Source organism: Uloborus diversus, chromosome 2, assembly GCF_026930045.1.
Source record: "Uloborus diversus isolate 005 chromosome 2, Udiv.v.3.1, whole genome shotgun sequence".
NCBI lineage: Eukaryota > Metazoa > Arthropoda > Arachnida > Araneae > Uloboridae > Uloborus > Uloborus diversus.
In genome coordinates this window covers 173,144,056-173,164,982 of record NC_072732.1, presented here as the reverse complement: position 1 = coordinate 173,164,982, position 20,927 = coordinate 173,144,056, and the positions used below count along the sequence as shown (strand labels likewise).

General features: G+C 35.6%; 1 protein-coding gene across 1 annotated transcript; it reads left to right on the top strand.

Annotated features, from left to right (window-relative positions):
• The first annotated feature begins 560 nt into the window (after positions 1-560).
• On the top strand, positions 561-18,643 carry LOC129217501 (enkurin-like). Its single transcript, XM_054851813.1, has 5 exons — positions 561-676; positions 1,561-1,700; positions 2,886-3,115; positions 4,241-4,375; positions 18,355-18,643. The coding sequence occupies exons 1-5, from the start codon at positions 561-563 to the stop codon at positions 18,538-18,540; spliced, it is 807 nt and encodes a 268-aa protein (XP_054707788.1). The 3' UTR covers positions 18,541-18,643.
• Positions 18,644-20,927: the final 2,284 nt, after the last annotated feature.

The window sequence follows — 20,927 nt, the reverse complement described above, 5'->3', positions numbered from 1 at the left end:
TTATGTCCCCTACAACATCTCAAGAAGATTGCTTTCATAATGAGCCACTTCCTTTGCGGAAATGAAGAATTCGTTCAAAGTGTTGAAAATGCAAAGTACAACACCGCTTCAATGGCTTAAAAGAAATTTAAAAAAAAATAAAAAAAAAGACGAGCAGATGTGTGCCTCACATGACTTCCTTTTACTCCAATTTAATGTAATTTTCTCATTACTGGTAATTTTAATTAATTGGTAATTATTGGTTTAGCCTAACTGTATTATAACTACATCTATAATAAATACACGGTATCTTTAAAGTACCCCATTCTGCACTCAAGCCATTCAATACATTTCAGTTTCAGAAACGATAAAAGGTAGGTTAAAGTCATATTTTTCTCAAAGCTGTACTTCTCTTTCTCCAAGTCTTGATTCACTGCGACTGCGACACTTCAGTTGAAACCATGGCAACGCATAAACCAAAAACAAAATTTTCACCGCACAGTAAGCTTCCATCTGTCATACGAGTTACCCGTAAAAATATATTTTCATTTTACCTCAGCTCATGCTGATTATTTTCAGAGATGACCACTTTTAACCGTATTATAGTAGGTAAAAAGTTCAAAGAAATTCAAGTTCCCGAAGAAAGTATCTACAACTTGATCACCGACTCCACAGAAACTCAGAAGTCTCATACAAGGTGAGAAAATGCTTTTATAATTCAGTAGATCTTAAACTATTTATTAACAACGTCTGTGATAAGAGTTTCTTTTTTGACAGCAAAACTTATGATGAAATTAATTCATACATAACTCCAGCAATCAATGAACATCAGTCTATGCCGTGTTTTGGTTGTGTTCCACACGTTTACTCCAGATTTTATCCTTGAAAAACGTCAGGTTTTGTTTTAATTCGATTGTTGACAGCTCAGTTCTTTTTGTTACTATTTTTGGGGATATTTCGATAATTGGGAATCTGGTGCGCTCGTCTCATTTTTGGCAAAAGTAATTTTATTTTGCTAACGCTGCTGATTTATAGTAACCCTATGTTAATAGATGTTTCCGGTCTCTTTGTTTAGATTTGCGAAGAAAAATACCTCACGTGCAGGCGCTGGAGCCAAAAATTGACGCCAATAAAGAAAGATCGCCAGATTCCCAATAATCGAAATATCCCCAGTCACCAATAGGAGTTTATATTATATCTGTTTAAAAATTGATATTTACTCAATCAAAAATGTAAAATAATAATAATAATAATAATAATAATACAGAAAATTAAACAAAGTCAGTTACGTGATTTAATAGTTTGTAGCAAGAGATTTTGCCATTGGTCTTTGTTTCATTATGCTATCGGTAACAATGTGGCTAAGTCAAGGAACACTATAGAATCCTATGCATATTTTTTCCTTTTTTGCATTCATACATAAGCATTCACAGCTTGATGGTAATTTATTTAAAATTTATTCTCTGAGCAGCTAACAGAACTAGAATTTGAAATGTGTCATTTAATCTCTGAGATAGTTTATGACATTAGCTATTGCAATAGATTTAGATGTGCTACTAAACGATAATCTTGTTCTTTTAGATATCAATCTAAGTTTAATCCATCGACAAAAAAGTTTTACGAGTCTGTGAAAATGCCTCACCAAACAATGGGTTTTGTAAAAACCGTCTCCAATCCTGAGGATTATCTGAAAAAGCGAAGTAGAAGCGCCAAGAAAAAAGGTAAAAATTTTAAAACGAAATTTATGTTATGCCATCACTAAGGTTGTTAACTTAAAAGTTTTGTCTAGTACTTTGACTCTGTTGCAGTAATTTGTGAGAGATCATTAATTTATTGTTAAAGCTTTAGATTTTTTTTGTATTAAAAAAGGCTTTAAGAAAAAAAAGAAGAAAATTTGAATTTTTGCTATCTTGAATTCAAATTATGGTTTTCGCAATCACGAGTGTGTGTATGAATGGGTGTGGTTGCAGGCGTGTGTGTGTGTGTAGGGCCCAGACACCACCGCCGATGGGTACCGCTCGCGGAGGCCAGTGGACAGTGGAGTTCACAGAGTCAAGTTTCATGTTCAAGTTGAGCCTTTAATGAACGCAAACGATTTGTGTAACCATGGCGACGAACATTTGTCCTCTGTATAAATATTAAAACAAAGAGCTAGACTTATTCTCGTCGTCATGGCAATCTGAAAAATCAGAGCAACATCAACTTTAGTCAAGTGAGAATAATAAGCAATTCATGATCGCTCGAAAAAAAAAAAAAAAAAGAATGAAAAGAAGCATGTCATTAATGGGGTCGTTTTAAAATTTAAAAAAAAAAAAATTCTGAAAGAGCATGCTTAAAAACATAGGATCTGACCATTTTTTTGATAAATTTGTTTACGTTTAATACTTTTGAAAAATAGCTTAAATCGGAGCGCTTTCATTGTTTACGTCTTCTGCCAATGACATCACAAATGATGAAATGCCATTCAGTGTTGCCATTCACGGAGCAAAATATTTAATTCGCATCTTTACTCACGTGTATTTGGCAACGATATGGTTGATAGCAAGCGTAGAGCGCAATTTTATTTCGCTGCTTGATTATCATAACCTGGAAACGTAGTAGAAAGATGTGGCAAAGTGCATCTTTGTGACGTCATCAAGACCACGCCTTGTTTGAAAAATCGGACATTTTAAAAAATTAATTAAAAAAAAATTGTTGGAAAAATTAAAGTATTTTTTGGGTGCATGTTATTATTATTTTTTTTTTTTTTGCTCATTCTATCCATTTCAATGACTAAAAGAAGTACTTTTGACTGAAGGAAACCACCCCATTGTTTCACAATAGTTCATTTTCTCAAATGATTGACTTAAAACAAAATTATGTCAGAATTAGGTTTTTCTTACATATATTTTTTTCTGTCATCTTAGAAATTCCACCTTGCTCGTGTATAAAAAAAGAACACAAAAAGCCCCCTATTCCCAAACTCGATGACATCTCTCCTTTGATGCATGACAAAAGAGACTTCATCAAGTTCAATGTGCTGAATGCACTGAGGAAGCCCGCCATGATGCCTGCCAGAAAAACAGTGGACACAAGAAAAGGAGACGTCTTTCTGCTCGAATTTTCTGGTTTGGTCCCTAAATTCAGCATGAAAAAGGTAAGGCATTTTTTAAAAATGTGATTCTTTTTCCCTTTTCACCATGTTCAATACCCCTTTCTCGTTTTTTGGTGGTTTAAGAGCAGTATTCTCAATAGGCAGAAGTGAACCCATCGGTTATGCGCCAGGATCGTGGTCGATGGGTTGCGAGTTCCATACTGGACGGTCGGAAACCCTTCGTATCGCTGATGGGAACTGGTGCACGTTAAATCTGTCATGGTTACAAAGTCCTTCTTATTCCAGCTGGGAGTTTACCCCTTAATGTGTGAATCTTGCTATCTCATGGCGAGCAAGGTTCACACATTAAGGGGTAAACTCCCAGCTGGGCTGACGCTCAGCGCGGAGATCGTCCCCGGCGCAATAAGCACCAAGACCGTCCGTAGCCCAGACGACTATCGACCGTCGCACCCAGCCGTGCGGGGGCCCCGCTACGAGGACCCCCCGGACGGTGGAACCTAAGGCTTACAGCTAAGTAGTGGTGTGTGTGCGGAGAAAAGTACTGCTGTTGGAAGGTAAAAGGGTAGTATCTGCAAAGAAATGAGTTTTTGAGATATTATTCTAAGTCAGTAAAATTAACTCTAATTTACACAATTTTGTGGTCACATGTAAATAGTTTCGAAACTACGCCCTTTTTAAAATTTTCTTCATTAGCATACACAGGAAAAATATCGAGTAAAGCGGGACCATGGCGTTGAGATTAGTGTTTTTTAACATTGAAAGTGACCTTAGGTGGGGTTTTTTTACAAAGGTGAAAAATTTTCTGGACTTTTGTGACCAATTTTCAAACTCGTGACTTTAGTAAGATGTAGACACTCTGCGTTAAAATTCTCCAATGGCAATGGTAATCCTCCGATAAAGAAACCTCATGGAAAAATGGATGGATTGGAATGCACCCTGGGTAACGCACCAAGTCTGTAAATGACAAGACGCACAAATAGGCAGTCCCATTAGAAACAAACAAAAAATTTTTTTTTGTAAATGTGACACACACTTAAAAATATCGAAGCATTAAGACCACGGAATCTTGATTCTTAGTCAAATTCTTGAGATGAAAACTACTAGATTATTCATTCAACTATTATGATAATGTTTTTAAATACAATACTTCATTTTCTTTTTCCCTAGGAGTTTGGTAAGATGCCCAAATATCTTGTTAAACGAAAAGAAGATTTAGATTATGCTAGAGAAGTATTTATGAAGGAGAATGCTGTTGAACGACCTAGAATGTTAACTGAAGAGGAGAAGGATCAGTTAATTAAGGTTTGTGATATAGGCTTGCTTCTGGATGTTCAAAAAGACTGAAATTTACTGCTAAGTTATAAATACTGAAAAAGAAATTCGTCTTGAGATAAATACGCTTACTTAGCTGTGCACAAAACGTGTTGCTGCATATATTCTTTCAGATTATTCGTATACAGGTATCCCCCCCCCCATTTTTTAAATTTAAATAATGATTTAAAAACAAATGCCCGTTTTCAAGTTTAAACGAAGAAGAAAAAAAAAGAACTACGTATACAAAATCTTGTGATTTCTTAAGAGTTTTTCCGTGGAAATTAGGTTTTTTCTAGAATTAACTGATTTCCTGGATGAAAATCTTTAAATTCTGCCGTTGTTAATACTGTTTAATGCTTTTTAATTTTAAAAACGTCAATGATATCAAATCAAAGATGCTTTTATTCTCAAATGAGACATTCCACATATTCTAAAAGAAGTTCTTGACGATGAACAGTAGATGAATAAGGCCGGTTCTGCTGCGGGCGGCGGTGTTGCGGTGTTAACACCGCCTCCCCCGCCTCCCAACTGACCTCCCCCCCCCCGTGTGACCTCCGCCTGTGACCTCCCTCGCCGCGTGAGTTGAGTTGTCCGTGAAAGATTACGAGGTTTCTGGTTGTCATGACAACCAGAGTTTTGGGATGGCAACACTTCGTAGAAGTTTTCGGATGGCAACACTTGTTTTTCGTAACCTTTTACGAGTTTTGGGATGGCAACACTCAACGTAGAAGTTTCGGATGTGAATATTTTTACGCGAACTTTGAAGATTTTATTTTTGCAATGCTCCTGGCGCCATCTATTGAGAGGTTGATTTTTTATTTCCGAACTTTGAATAATTTCGACGAATGGTTGTCAAGACAACCAAAGTTTCGCGAATTTAATTATTTTTATTTTTTACAGAGTGTCGCGGTTGGGAATCGAACACCAAAAGGTCTTCGTAGTCGAGGGATATTAAGCACACGCGCTAACCACTCGGCTACGAAGACCTACATATGAGTACGCTAATTGTCATCCCAATATAATTTTCACGTGAGGTAAATGTACATGGCGCCATCTGTTGAGACTTTGAAGATTTTGTTAATCAGGAGAATATAAAAACAGTATTAATTTTACATAGTATGTTATTTTTAGATATGGCATCCAGAGAAGAGGTTGTATGGATTACAGTCTTTTATCTCAGTTTATGCTGCGTAATGGGTATCATCTATATTCTGACAGGGAAATCAGATTTTGCCGTTGATTTTCTACTTAAACCGAATGATACCTCCAATTCACTCATAACATTCCGAGGATGATTCATTTTAACGTGTCGAATAACCATTTTTCCTGCTGCAATGAAGAAGGCTTACCTGAAGCCGGCTCAAGAAGCAAGTTTTGGCGGTGTCAATGCATTATTTCGTGCTTTGGGCGGAGAAGAAAGCAAGAAAGACATTCAGAATTATCTAGCGGGAGTCGATGCGTACACGCTTCACAAACCTGTGAGAAAGAAATTCCCGACGAATCGCGTCATCGTACATCATAAAGATTTTCAATGGCAAGCGGATCTCGCCGATTTGACAAACTTGCAGAAACATAATCGTGGTTATCGGTATATATTAACATGCATCGATATTTTTTCAAAATATGCATGGGCGAAGCCTTTAAAAACGAAGCAAGGTCGAGAGATTGTCGACGCCTTCCAATCCATTTTTGCGGAGAGGAAACCCAAGTTACTTCAAACGGATCAAGGTGGCGAATTTAAAAATGCACTATTTCAAAAGTTTCTACGAGACAATCAAGTCAAGTTCTTCACAACTTTCAACGCAACCAAGGCTTCAGTAGTGGAAAGGTTCAATCGTACTTTAAAAACCAAAATGTGGAAATATTTTACGAGTCAAAATACTTACAATTATATTGATGTGTTAGACGATTTGATAAAAAGTTATAATACTACTTACCATTCCACCATCAAGAGAGCCCCTGTTGAAGTGAATACGAATAATGAAGGACAAGTGTATTTCGCGATCTATGGAGATAATCAGGACGCGGAAAGGAAACCGTGTGTTTTCAACATCGGTGATGTTGTTCGTATTTCTAAACAAAAACTCACTTTTGAAAAAGGATACGAAACGAATTGGACAGAGGAATTATTCATCGTCACTGATTGTGTCAAAAGAGCTATTCCCGTATATCGTGTGAAAGATTTAATGGGTGAACCCATCCAAGGAACTTTTTATCCTCAAGAATTGCAAAAAGTAAAACTGAAAGAAGATTATACTGTCGAAAAAATATTACGAAAGAGAAGAAGGGAAAATAAAACCGAATATTTTGTGAAATTTCGCGGTTATCCGGAAAAATTTAACCAATGGATTCCAGCCTCGCATTTATCAGACCTATAAATACTTGAGACATGATATCATTTGCTCACTCTGCAAGATGGGCTCTTTCTATGTGACTTTGCCCAGCGACAGCTCATTAAACTATTTCCCAGATAATAAAATATCCCATTTTATTACACGTCTACCGACCCCAATTGAACTGACTGGACATTGGGATTGTGCGCTAGTAGAAGTCATTTACCCGCATACTTGGTATAATGTGAATCGAGAGAATAATTTAATTGGATTCGATCTAGGTGATGGAAAAGAATTAGGAAGAAATATTCCACCCGGATGTTACGAAAATGTATCCGACATTTTGAAGGCAATCAACATACCCGATCATGATAATAAGATTTCCTTCAATTACAATCACGTCACGAAACGCGTTCGTGTTAAAGTGAAAAACAATGCACGCGTTGTCTTTCATGAAGGATTATCGCAGATGTTAGGATTTCCCCCAATGGTTATAGGGGGCGATAGCGACAAAAATGTTGAACAGACCGTGTTCAGCCCGCAGATTGCAGATCCTAATGCACATTTCAGAGTGCTAATGGTTTATACAGATATTATCGAACCTCAAGTCATAGGCGATGTGTATGCTCCGCTCCTGCGAACAATTAAAGTCAGCGGTTCCGACGGAGAAATGGTCAGCGTGGAATATGAAAGACCTCACTATTTGCCCGTGAGTCGAAAAATTATTGACACTATCGAAATCGTTATAAGAACCAACACAGGAATGTTAGTGCCATTCGAGCGTGGAAGGTCGTACGTGAAACTTCACTTTCGTCAGAAATTCCTCTCATGATGTATATTCCATATCAATGCTGTCAAAAATCCTTTGAGAATTACTACACCCATCAATCTGGAAATGGTCTTAATTATTATCAAGGTGCACCCTATCAAAGAGGCTATGGTTTCGGAGGACTCTTTAAATCTTTCTTCAGGGCTGCAGTCCCACTTTTCAAGTCGGGTGCCAAAGCGGTCGGTAAACAAATTTTGAACAGCGGTGTTGATGTATTCAACGATGTCTCACGTGGTGAAAATCTCAAAGTGGCCGCTAAACGACGTTTGAAGGAAGCCGGCAAAAACTTGACGGATAAAGCTGTAGTTAAATTAAAGACCATGATCGGCTCCGGCAGAAGGAATAAAAAGCGCAAACTTCCCAAGAAACAAGTCAGTGTTCGTAAAACCAAGAGAGTGAAAACACATCACGATATTTTCTCTTAAAAAAAATGTCTTCTCTCATTCATCGCGATTCTCCAGTGTGTGTGAAATCAGAACTGGACTTATTCACACTGCCTCCCACTCAAGCTGCTATTGAAAAAGGACAATTTGTCGAATATCACCCTATCGCAAGCATTCGAGACGGATCGCCTCTCGAATTTTCAATATCTGGAAGCGGTGTGGAATATACAGATCTCAACGCATCCTACATTTACGTGAAAGCGAAAATCGTCAAAGCGGATGGAACCCCCATATCACCGAAAACCTCCAAGCCCGATGGATCGGAAGTTGAAGAAGTTGTAGTGCCAACCAACTTATTTCTCCATTCTCTGTTCTCACAAATCGACATCAGTTTGAATGAACGAAATATTTCATCTGCAAGCAACACTTATCCATATCGTGCATACATTGAAACTCTGCTAAATTATGGAGAAGATGCCAAGAAAAGTCAACTTACCTGTGAGCTGTTTTACAAAGACGAAGATCCTGAAGAAATCGACCCCAAGGCTGTGAATGCTGGACCCGGATTGAAATCAAGATATGAGCTCAGTAAACACAGTAAAACATTTGATATGATCGGACAATTACACTGTGACATATTCCAACAGAATCGACTCATGTTAAATTTAGTCGATATTAAAATTAAAATGACTCGAAGCAATGCAGCGTTTTGTCTTCTATCGTCAAAAGTGGATGATGCATACAAAGTGGTATTAGAACATGCGTCATTATTTATACGAAAAGTTCAAGTGAGTCCTGGAGTTTCGCTAGGTCCTGCGAAAGCTTTAGAAAAAAGTTCTGCCAAGTATCCCATCGACAGAGTTTTATGCAAAACTTATTCTATTTCGAAAGGAAGTTTTTCCTTCATGCAAGATAATGTATTTCTAGGTGCGATGCCGAAAAGAGTAGTGATCGCATGCATTGAAAATGCGGCTATGAATGGACAATATTCAAAGAACCCTTTCTTATTTTCACACCACGATGTAAATTTCATCTCTATTTACGTTGATGGTCAACCCGTACCAAGTAAACCTATGGAATTGGATTTTAAAAATAATAATTACATTCGTGCCTATCACAGTTTGTTTGATGGATTCAATAGTGATAAGGGTATCTATTTGTCTCGTGAACAATTCGCACGCGGAACGACACTTTACAATTTTGATCTCACAGCAGACCTATGCAACGGTCCTCATTTAAATTTACAACATCAAGGAAATTTGAGAGTTGAAATTAAATTTAGCACTGCCATCGAAGAAACGCTATCATTATTGATCTATGCCGAATTTCAAAACGTGATTGAAATTACAAAATCTCGTCACGTGTTGTGTGATTTTGCAAATTAAAATGGATTCAAATCAAATACAAAGTATTCTACAAACTGATCCAATCACCAAAAAATATTTTCTGGGTGTATTCCCAAGTGATCATCTGAAGGACATTGTCATCGATACAACCCCCACCTGTTTTATTGCAAACGTGGATACTTCGACGGAAGCCGGAAGCCATTGGGTGGCTTTTTATGTAGACGGAAAACAATTGGAATTTTTCGATTCTTATGGGAATCCGCCTTCTTTTTTCAAAGGACACATTGATGATTTTGTATCACAATTTTCAAATGTAAACTTTAATCCCATGACATTGCAAAGTAATGTCACGGCAGTATGTGGTCAATATTGTATTTATTATTTGTATTCAAAATGTCGTGGACATTCCTTGAAAAATATATTGTCTTCTTTTATAGATTCGCATGTTTGTAATGATAAGATTGTATACAATTTTGTAGCAAAATATTTTCATGTATTTCCAAATTTTAATCAATAAATATATTTAAACGAATATTTTCTTTGTCTGTCTCTCATTCGCCATGGAGTTTCCAAAGTTGGAGGTTCCTTTTACGATGGTCGCAGCCGGACCAACTTCTTCGGGAAAGTCATTTTTCGTTGCCGATCTTATCAAACATAAACGTGAGATGTTTTCAATCATCCCCGACAAAATTGTATGGTTCTATGGAATCTATCAAGAATTATATGATACGATCCCAGATGTGACGTTTGTGGAAGGATTTCCTTCAAATTACCGAGAGTATTTAGGGAATTATACGGTTTACATAATTGATGATTTAATGCATTCTTGCGGTAAAAATGAAGTCATGACTAAATTGTTCACGCGTGGAAGTCATCATATGAATATATCTGTAATTTTCATCACACAGAATTTTTTTCACAAAGGGAAAGAAATGCGTGAAATTACTTTAAACGCACATTATATTCTTCTTTTCAAAAATAGGAGAGATTTGAGTCAAGTGACTCATTTAGGAAAACAAATTTTTCCAAGACATTTAAAATTTTTTCAAGAAGTGTATGAGGATGCGACGAAGGAGAAATTTTCATATCTATTAATCGATTTGAAAAATGATACACCCGAGGAAATGCGCCTGCGCACAAATATTTTACCAAATCGAACTCAATATATATATCAGAGAAAAATACTATAAAAATGAATGGGTATAAATAGTAACATTCATTTGTCATCATGACAATTACAAAGCAACAACTGAACGAGCTGCACCTTCTGCAAATCTGTCCAGCAAAACTTCAAAAAGAGTTATTGAAAAAGATTGATGTGAAATGTATCAAAGCAATTTGTGAGTGCTGTCACAACACACTGAAAGGAAATATTCCTCTATCGAAACATCAAAAGAAGAACTTGTCAAAGCACAAGACAACTTTGCGCAAATTAGCAAATCGCAAATTAGCATTGTCAAAAAAGCGGAAGCTGGTTGTTCAAAAAGGTGGATTTTTGAATTTTTTAATCCCCGCAGCTGTAAGTGTACTATCAACTATTCTTGGAAATGGAACACGCTAAGAAATATTACTTGGTTCCCGAGGAAATATTTCTGAAACATATAGTCACTTCAAATCAGTTGAGTGAATTGGATCGTGAAATGTTAAAGATTTTACAGAGCAAGTTAGCGGATCATGAAAAGTTATTGAAATATACAGAATTGCTGCAAAGGAAGTTGAACATGACAGAATTCAACCCAAGATGGACCCAACCTCAAGAAAATAAAGTTATTGAAAAAGAAGAAGAAGAAGAAAGAAAAATAACAAAAACTGAAAATTATGAACCTACGATACTGAAAAGTGTTGCAAAGAATTACCTGCATCAAGCAAGAAATCTGTTGGATCTCCTGAAGAAACATTCCGATCTTTTATCATGGAATGAAAAAGGACAAATTATTTATAAAAAACAAAACATTCCGAATAGTAATATTGCGGATCTGATGAATTTAATTTTCAGCAATCGAAAAAATATTCATGTACCATGGAAAGATGAATTTTTACACACGTTAAATGAAATAAATGTACCCAAACATTTTGTGAAAAATAAGTATTTAACAGATGTGACTCCAACTTTTGTACCTAAAGTTGTCAATATGTCTCTCGATACACCTAGAAAGAAAAGGGCGAAAAGACAACCCGATTTTGTATGGGATACTATGTATCAATAAAATATTTTAGTTCATTAATTCTGTCTCGTTATTATTTTCGATGCATGCAAATGAAAACAATAAAAGCAGTTAAATGGAATAATACATTTATTGAACAAATAAAAATAGTATATACAAAAACTACTTACAGATCAGCCGTTCGCTCCTTCAAATAATCCACTGTAAACATTGCAATTTGAGTCTCACTTAAACATATTTTTTCGGAAATGCTATCGCAAAGTTCGACAAAGTTCATAGTAGTGAAAATATTTTCATTTTCACATAATAGAGTGTATTTGTCCTTGGATGTTAACGACATACATTCATGTCTTCTTTGTGAGGGATGATCTACCTTACATCCACCACACTCAAAGTTTTTTAATACAGTTCGCCGCATTTCTTCAATGAAGTAATCGTGTACAAGTTCTTTCGCTTCAACTTCATCAATCATTGGAGCTTGAATCTTTTTTTGTTCAGTACAAAGCATTTCGCGAAATATAGTGAACATTACACGGAGGATCTCTCCTAGAATACCGTCATCTTCTTCTTTCAAAATTTTCTTACATCGTCTCGTAATAAAACGGGAGGTTTTTGTATACATATTTTACCGTCGACTTCTTCTAACTGATGCACTTCGCACTGCTTTTCTCTGGTAATAACAATAGCATCCGTTCCAACGACAAAGTTACTACTCACGTAGTGGGAATTAAAGTCCCACATTTTTGTTAAAAAATGCAGCCAACTCGGTGGTTGAAAATTCACTTCAGCACCTGAAACAGTATTTTCCAACTGGATCACGATTTTTCCATTTTGTCGTAGGCATACACTAATGTTCAAATCAGTCGGCAAGCTTCTAATGTTAATCTTTTTCTCTTCAAAACGCTGAAGGGAGCTCAAAAGGAACTTTTCCAGCCAATCGTTCTGGGGGAACGTAGAACTTTCTTCGCTAAACGGTGAAACGACGGGGGAGGGATCCACTGAGGCATGAGGCGAAGCAAAGTTCATTGTCGCATCGCTTTCTTGAAGTAACGCGCTTGTCGAAATTTTCGGTTGACTGAAGAGGGAGGCATCATCATCCATTCTCATTCGTTTCGCTGTAGGCGGGTTTGCGTCAGTCACTATGTTTCGAAATGTAATGCTTATTCTCGGTAAAGTCACACTTCTGTCGGGCTTGATTCCGTGTGTAAATAGTTCATTGGTAGGTGGTAACATCACGTACATACTGCCATGGCGACATAGTAATTCTTGAGGTTGAAATCCACGTCTTTCAAATGTCAGCGTTCTGGACGCACCCAGACTCACACAGGCAACACCGTTGGAGGGGTTTACGCTTTTCTCGTCGTCTTTATGCGAGCCCAATGCCGCGGTCCCATCGGGAAAATAGTTCAATAACGCGTAGTTGTACGATTGTCCAGTCGCAGCTTCCACATCTTCTTTTATTCGCAACATCACCGGAGTCCATTCGTGTGCAGGGTTCGACGTGCCAGAGTATTGGTAATCAAGTCCAGTATCTCCGAATGCGAAACTTTTGCGTTTTGGGGTATAGTGTCTCCCATGGACGATCACATTGATAGTCTGGAACGGCAATTTCAGCAGTTCATTGAATATGTTGTTGGCGACTTCACGAGTGTAGAATTGTTCTTTAACTAGAACATTCAAACCATTCGCACTTAGTAAGTAATCCATTCTTGAAGAGAGAGAGAGAGCACCGAGCAACTGAACACCACACACAAAAATCTGAGCGAGAATGAAAATTTTATCAAGATAACAACCTCACTTCCAGTCGTGGCGCTGTAATCACTCTGATTGATAATCACAAGATAGTTAATCATCGACCTCACGTGCCCAGAGGAAGGGACATAGCAATGACATCTTATCAATGCTTAATCAGCTGATTCACCATCCTGTGTTTTCAGACTGTGTCCGTCCGGTGCTTAATCATCACTGACCGAAGGGTAATCATTATCAACGCGTGTGATGATTAATCTATATTCGATCATGTGATCTTCAACCTTTCGTATGAGTCGACCTGATTAGAATTGCCTCATTTGCACGTTGTAAGTTGCCATGCAAAGAGGTTTAAATCGCTTAGGATTGAACATTGACGATTTTGATGTTCGCATTGAGTGAGGCTAATATCATGACAAGTCCAATTTCAAAACGTTTTGCGATTCGAGATGTGGATGATTTCCCTCTCTTCAATCATCCTGAAACGGTAATTGCATCTTACAACTCTCCTCTACGAAAAAAAGTTCCGAGTCGATACACCGCATCTCAATCTGTTTTTGAAAGTTGTGAATTAAACATTGTGAATGCTGTGGACGAGAAGTGTACTCCTGCCGAACAAATTGAACTTCCAACGTTTGAGAAACCCCCCGCACCATCAACAAGCTTGATCGAAGAAAACGAACCCCATCAGATTCTCAATATGAACGAAAGACCTCCCATGGGGTTGTCTCCCATTCTTAATTCCGATGACCGGGTTGATGCAAATCTAAAAGGTACCCTTCCACGATTTGCTGAGAGAAAGATAAAAGCTTATGATTTACAATTGGGAACCTTTCTATATGTTGTGCTTAAACCAAATGGAAGTATAGTAATGATGATTGAAGATTGCAATAATGGAAAAAAAAATAATTTCTCACCTCACGCTTTCGTCGACTTCATGGGAAAAATGTGCAGTTTTAATCTTGTGTATAAAGACTGCAGTTTTGTTGCATACAATGAAATAATTGTATTTAATGTAGCAGGACAATGTACAATGTATCATGTTGATATCTCTGAATCGAATGTTATATTCAACAATGAAAAATTCGTACTTCATAGTGAATCTGCGAAGTGCTTAGTGAATAGTTTTTGCATGATTATGGAAAAATTACTCAAAATAATGTTTTCAACGATTTTACAAGATATGATCCGTGTTTATCGTGATGAATTTAAACCGAAAAAAGTGATTAACGAACATAGTAAAATTCATAAGCGTATGTTGAGCAGTATGCATGATTGTCTGAACGAAAACTATCGCTGTGCGAGATGTAAAATATTGTATCAATCGCAATCGAAACATGAGTGTATGTCGCAAAACTTTCAATCGAAATATCTATGCAGCGAAAATTATATTTTTCTAACTGTTAATTTAAATGAACTTGCAAGTAAAATTTCACAATCGGTTTGGATATATGATAGTATGATACAAGAAATTGATTTTAAATATTTTAAAAGTCTAAACACCTATCTGTAAGTACTTTCATTATTATTAGTAATTTGTATGTTAAAATTAATGTATTTGGTTCAATTTCTCTGTTTTTATTTGTATGTATTTTCAACTATGACAATTTATTTTATACATTTTTTTTTTTTAAATAATAGTTTGAGAAAAAATATTATATGAATAAAACTATTTAAAGACTTAGAAGAAACGCTAGAATGAAATCATTTGAGAAATGTTTTCCTTCCATTGTGTGTATGTGTGAAAGAGAGAGAGAGAAGTTCGTATCTTCCTCCCCTTTGACCATTTGTGGTTTTCGCGTGTTCACTGATGCGTGAATTCGTTGACGCATAGCATACGGAGAAAGACTAACGTTTCAAAAGGATGGGGAACATTCAATGTTTATTTTCGGAAGGGGAATCGTAAAAAGTTGCATTTCATTTCAGCACATTTTAAAGGGACTTGTGATTTTTAGCACTTCTAGAGCCCTTATTTGATTTTTTTTTTTTTTTGAGAAAATTTTATTTCAGGAAATTTTATTTAAGAAAAATTTTATTTCAGGAAATGATTTGACATATTCCAAATTAGTTGCATTGGTATGCATCGGCTGATGAAAAAAAAAAAAAAGTTGATGGGGTGTATTTGATACACCGGGCTGGTTGGTGGGACCATCAACTTAAAACAAAAGTTTATTTTCAATCTTAAAGATCCTATTTCACTCTGTAAAAATAAAAATAATTAAATTCGCGAAACTTTGGTTGTCTTGACAACCATTCGTCGAAATTATTCAAAGTCCGAAAAAAAAAAAAAGAATCACCGAAAGAATGATAAATATAACAGAGTTGGGATTTATTTTTACAAGTATAATAAATGCATGAAAATAATAAAATGACAGTGTAAACGATTAATAACGCGATTAAAACATGAAAACGTATAAATCATATTGAATATTAAAGCTGATTGGTACTATGAAAAAAAAAAAAAATTTTGTGAAAAATGTTTAAAGTTTGAAAACGCTCGAAAATAATCAAAAGAACGAAAGTCGTTGAATTAGTCTAAGACCTGAATGTAAAAAATATTTGAAATCTAAAATGAATAATCAAATTCATGAAAAATAATCCAAGTTCATAAAGCATTGAAATAATCAAATTCGCGAAAAATATTCAAAAAATAATTAAATTCGCAGAAATATTCAAAGTCCAGAAAAAAAAACTCAAAGTCACGATAGATGGCGCCATGTGCATTTACCTCATGTGAAAATTATATTGAGTTTCATTTTAACTTCCTCTAGCTCGAAAGCATTGGTGGCTTAATTGGCATGCGCGCGTCAATTAAAGCGTCAATGCTTTTTGGTGGACGCGTGTTCGATTCCCAACCGCGACACTCTGAAAAAAAATAATAATTAAATTCGCGAAACTTTGGTTGTCTTGACAACCATTCGTCGAAATTATTCAAAGTTCGGAAATAAAAAAATCAACCTCTCAATAGATGGCGCCAGGAGCATTGCAAAAATAAAATCTTCAAAGTTCACGTAAAAATATTCACATCCGAAACTTCTACGTTGAGTGTTGCCATCCCAAAACTCGTAAAAGGTTACGAAAAACAAGTGTTGCCATCCGAAAACTTCTACGAAGTGTTGCCATCCCAAAACTCTGGTTGTCATGACAACCAGAAACCTCGTAATCTTTCACGGACAACTCAACTCACGCGACGAGGGAGGGAACGGCTGGGGGAGGTCAGTTGGGAGGCGGTGTTAACACCGCCGCCCGCAGCAGAACCGGCCTTATTCATGTACTATGAACTTTACGCGAAATAGTGCTGCCTATTGGATTTGAACAATAAAAGGGCTTGATCATGCATGGAAATTTGAAAACCCTTACATAATTTATTTCTGATTATTGTGAAGGCACTATTGAGATTTTAAATACAGGTGTCGTCATTTCCTGCTTGTTCGACATCCCTGTCTGTTGGGGGGTAGGGGTGGGTGTCTAAAGTCGCGTGCTATTGATGAGTGGGAAAAAAATAAATCAATAAATGACCGATTTTTTTTTATAGAACATGTATGAAATTATGTATAAAATAACATGTATGATTTCTTTTTTTTTTTTTTTTAAAGACAAGTTCTAAGGCAGTTTTTAACTACTTAACGAATCTGAAAAACACGAATTAGGATTCTCCGATCTTATTTAAGAAAGAAACATTTTTAATATTTCAACAAAAGAGTTGCTCCAACTATAAAAACATCTAAGCTAAAGCCATTGAGCAAAAATGGTATAAATCAATTTCTTTTATAATTTGCATCAGAAATTAATTTTAACCGCATTCTACATCATGCGAAAGCTGTGTAAAAGTCTAGGTTAAACCAAATGCCGATAGACAGTAATCGTAAAACTGAACAACGGTAGTATTTCATGCTAAAATGATTGCTTAACCATTCAATTGCTCAAAATCTTGTTTTACTGACCTATACAACTTTAGCTCTCAACGGCTTATTTTGAGCTAAGTTAATGAATGTAAGAAATAAGATCATTCGTTGAGTCAAACCAAAATAAGCATGAATATGAAAATGTGCATTACATACGTTTTGTGACACATGAGGAAGCAGTTTTATTCTTTTTAATAAGGTAAATAAATAATAATCACACGGAAATGGAAGAAACTTATTTCAAAAAAAATGATACATTTAGAGTAAATCTTTGAAATTGATGGATCTGGGAGACATCAAAATGTATTTTATACATCATTTAGCGACTAATAAAATGATGCAATTTATCAGACAGTCCGGTTATCACATCCAGAGACTGCATCCAGCCAGAGATAACTGGACTGTCTGGTAAATTGCATGCAGTTCTTCCGATTCTCTGGCTTAGGAACGGTAACTTTCTGCTAATAAAATGATGTCCGTTTTTACTTCCTTTTCCAAAAAAGGAAGTATTGTATTCGCGAAAATATTTTCACTCAAAATTCGGCCTTAATTTCCATTTTGCTCACCCCCGAATTAATGTTGAGTTTTTTTTCGACCCAACCACACTTGGATATATGCCTAGAAACGTACAGACACCCGAAATATCCATTTTGACGACCCCCGAGTTAATTACAACGAATTTTCTCGTGACGTCCGTATGTACGTATGTATGTGCGTATGTGTGTATGTATCTCGCATAACTCAAAAACGGTATGTCCTAGAAAGTTGAAATTTGGCACGTAGACTCCTAGTGGGGTCTAGTTGTGCACCTTCTCTTTTGGTTGCATTCGGATGTTCCTAAGGGGATCTTTTACACCTTTTTTGGGGGAAATCATCGTTAATATCTACTCATTGTTGCAAACTCAAGTGATGTTATAGTTTACTTTTGTTATACTTTTTGTAGGGAAATCATTGTTAATTTCGATGTAAACTCAAGTGGTGTTATAATTTGTCGGACACTTGGCGATATATCGCCAGTCTTTTGGTCGCCAAGTTTTGTCGCCACTTTGGCGACAAATTTCGTGATTTTTTTTTTTAAATTTGGTTTCACTTTGGCCACTGTTGGTGATATTTAGAGAGTAAACAATTGAATCACATTAAAATTGCCAAAAATGTGGAAATGACATTAAATTGGAGTAAAAGGAAGTCATGTGATGCACACATCAGCTCGTTTAAATTAACTAATTTAGAAACATGACGTTTTCCTTTTTGTTTCAGGGTTTGAGGGCAAATCTTGAAGAGTTAAGCAAAAGATATTTGACACTACCTCTGGTCATTGATACCAAACTGCTTCAACATCGAAAGCTGGAATTGGAGAGAAAACTGGGAAGTTTGGAACGTGATACTTACTTTTTAGAGAGGAACAAAGATGTAGATATTTATGTACTGCCAGAATATTCATAATCTAGCGACACAATAACTCATCAGCCGTACGAATCGATCTCATAGAAAAACAATGTCCCGAAAAAATATTTGTTACTATGATTATATAATTTCAACTGTTGTGTTCAACCCAATAAAAATAGCATTTTATAGTTGTTAGTTTTTCTGCTTGACAAAGCTCGAAACAGCGATTTGAAGTTTTTAATGAACATGAATTTTAAGAATCTAATGACAAATTGGGTAATGGCACCAGTAACAGACAAGGGTCCAGTAACAGAGAGTCATAAGTTTGGATTCAAATAATAAGAATTTTAGGCGAAAAAAAGAAAAGTTGCTGTGGCCTATGAATACGGTGTACCCACCTTGTGTTATCAGAGTGAATTTTATGAGCTAGTTGGTATTTGCAAGGCAGTGGTGGGAGATTATGAACAGATACCACTAGGTCAGCTGGTGTTTCATGTTCATTTGAATTAAATAAGGCTTTAGTTCTAAAAATAAAGCACTTTTGCACATTTTGAAGAGTATAAAAAGGATTTTTGTCCATTACTTATTCTTTCTTCACCCTATCTGTAACTCGGTATCATCAGATTTTTCGGTGTCTGTTAGAGTGTCGAACCTTTTTCGAACTTGAGCAAATAGAAATAAAATTAACTAAGTCAAAAGATTTAGAAGCAGCAAAACGTTAGATGAGATGTACAGTGGCTCCCAAAAGTGTTCGCACACTTTGAAATTTTTTAGTAAAACCAAAATAACGTGAAACTGAATTCGAATATGAAGTCCAATATTTTTTTCATATCATGCCTATATCATTCTAAATACAACCCAGTACTTTTTTAAAAATATTGACGGTTCTTCTTTCTGAAATGTCTCAAAAAACGAAGAGACCGAGAAATAACGCGCCACAAAAGTCATCGTACACTCAAATATTTTCGAATAAATTCATGATTAAAATTACCATATGTTAAGTTTTTATTATTGTTGTATTGTGGTGACCCTTAAAAGTCATTTGGCTTTAATTTTTTGTTTATTTATTCCTTAATATTGTGCTTATTTCTTTAAAATGGCTAGTATTCGTAAAAAACAATAAACACCATTAGAAATTTGAATTTTTCCCTTACAGTAGCGGTAAATTGGCTTGAAATGTCTCTAAATTAGTTAATTTATTCCATTCTATTATAAATTGCTTGATAAAATGCTTTAAAGAAAGGAATCGGACCGAAAACAAGGTAAGAAAAGGTCAACCGGCAAAGTTAACAAAGCGTGATCGGAGATTTAAAGTTAAAAAATGCATGAAAAATACACATTTGAGTATTGTAAAAGTATCTGCAGAGTTAAATGAAACATTTTACATTTAATTTTCACCTAAAATGGTTCGCCGAGTTCTCTGATTAGCTGGATTAAATGGGACCTCTTCCCGCAGAAATGTTCTTGATCGTGCAAAAAAACAGAAAGCTTATGATTTTCGTCGCAAAATCAATGATAAATAAGCTCAAAACGTTTTGGAATTACGTCTTACTTACACACAAAAAAAATTCAACATTTTTTTTGAATTGTTGCATAATTGTAAATAGAAGAAAAAATTAGGAACTTAATCTTGAGAACTTAGTTGGATCAGTTAATCAGGACGGTGAAGGTGTTCTTGTGTAAGTGTGCGTATGAGCATCAGGACTTGGTAGTTTGGAATTTTTTGATGAAATAATAAATGATGCGGTTCATTTAAATATTTTAAAAACCAATTTCAAACTCTTAGCCAAAAATTTGGTTATCGGAAACAACTTTGTTTTTATCAAAATAACGATAAGAAGAACATGGTTTTCATCGTTTGCGTCTAGTGCCTCGAAAATTGTCCTAAAGTTTAGAAAATACCCCTTCAATCTCCAGATTTGAACTTAATGTAACATATTTAGAGATATCTGGAGGCTAGATTACGAAAATACGGCTTTTAAACGAAAGTAGAGCTAGAAACAGTAAGACTCGATGTGTGGTTCAACACTTACTCAGAAATTACGCAAAAAAAAAGAAAGAAAAAACAATGAAATCTATTCCCAGACGTTTAAAAGGTGTTGTTGATACTGCATGATATTCTACTAATTAATAACTTTATAAAAAGTTAGATTATTCAATAATATATAAACATTTTTAAAGTGTACGAAGACTTTTGTAAGATAAAATTTCCGACACTTTTTGGTTTTTTATTTTTGAAAAAATGAGTTTTAATATTTTTAAAAATAATTTTATGTAGTTTTGTTGAAAATTGATCATAGACCTTAAAGTTAAATACCTGTTCCGAAATATTACTTTTAACCAATGGATAGAGGCCTATTTTATTGAAAGTCGTAGGTGTACGAACACTTTTGGGAGCCACTGTAATTGCATGAGAGAAAAATGGTTTATAAAGTTTAAATACA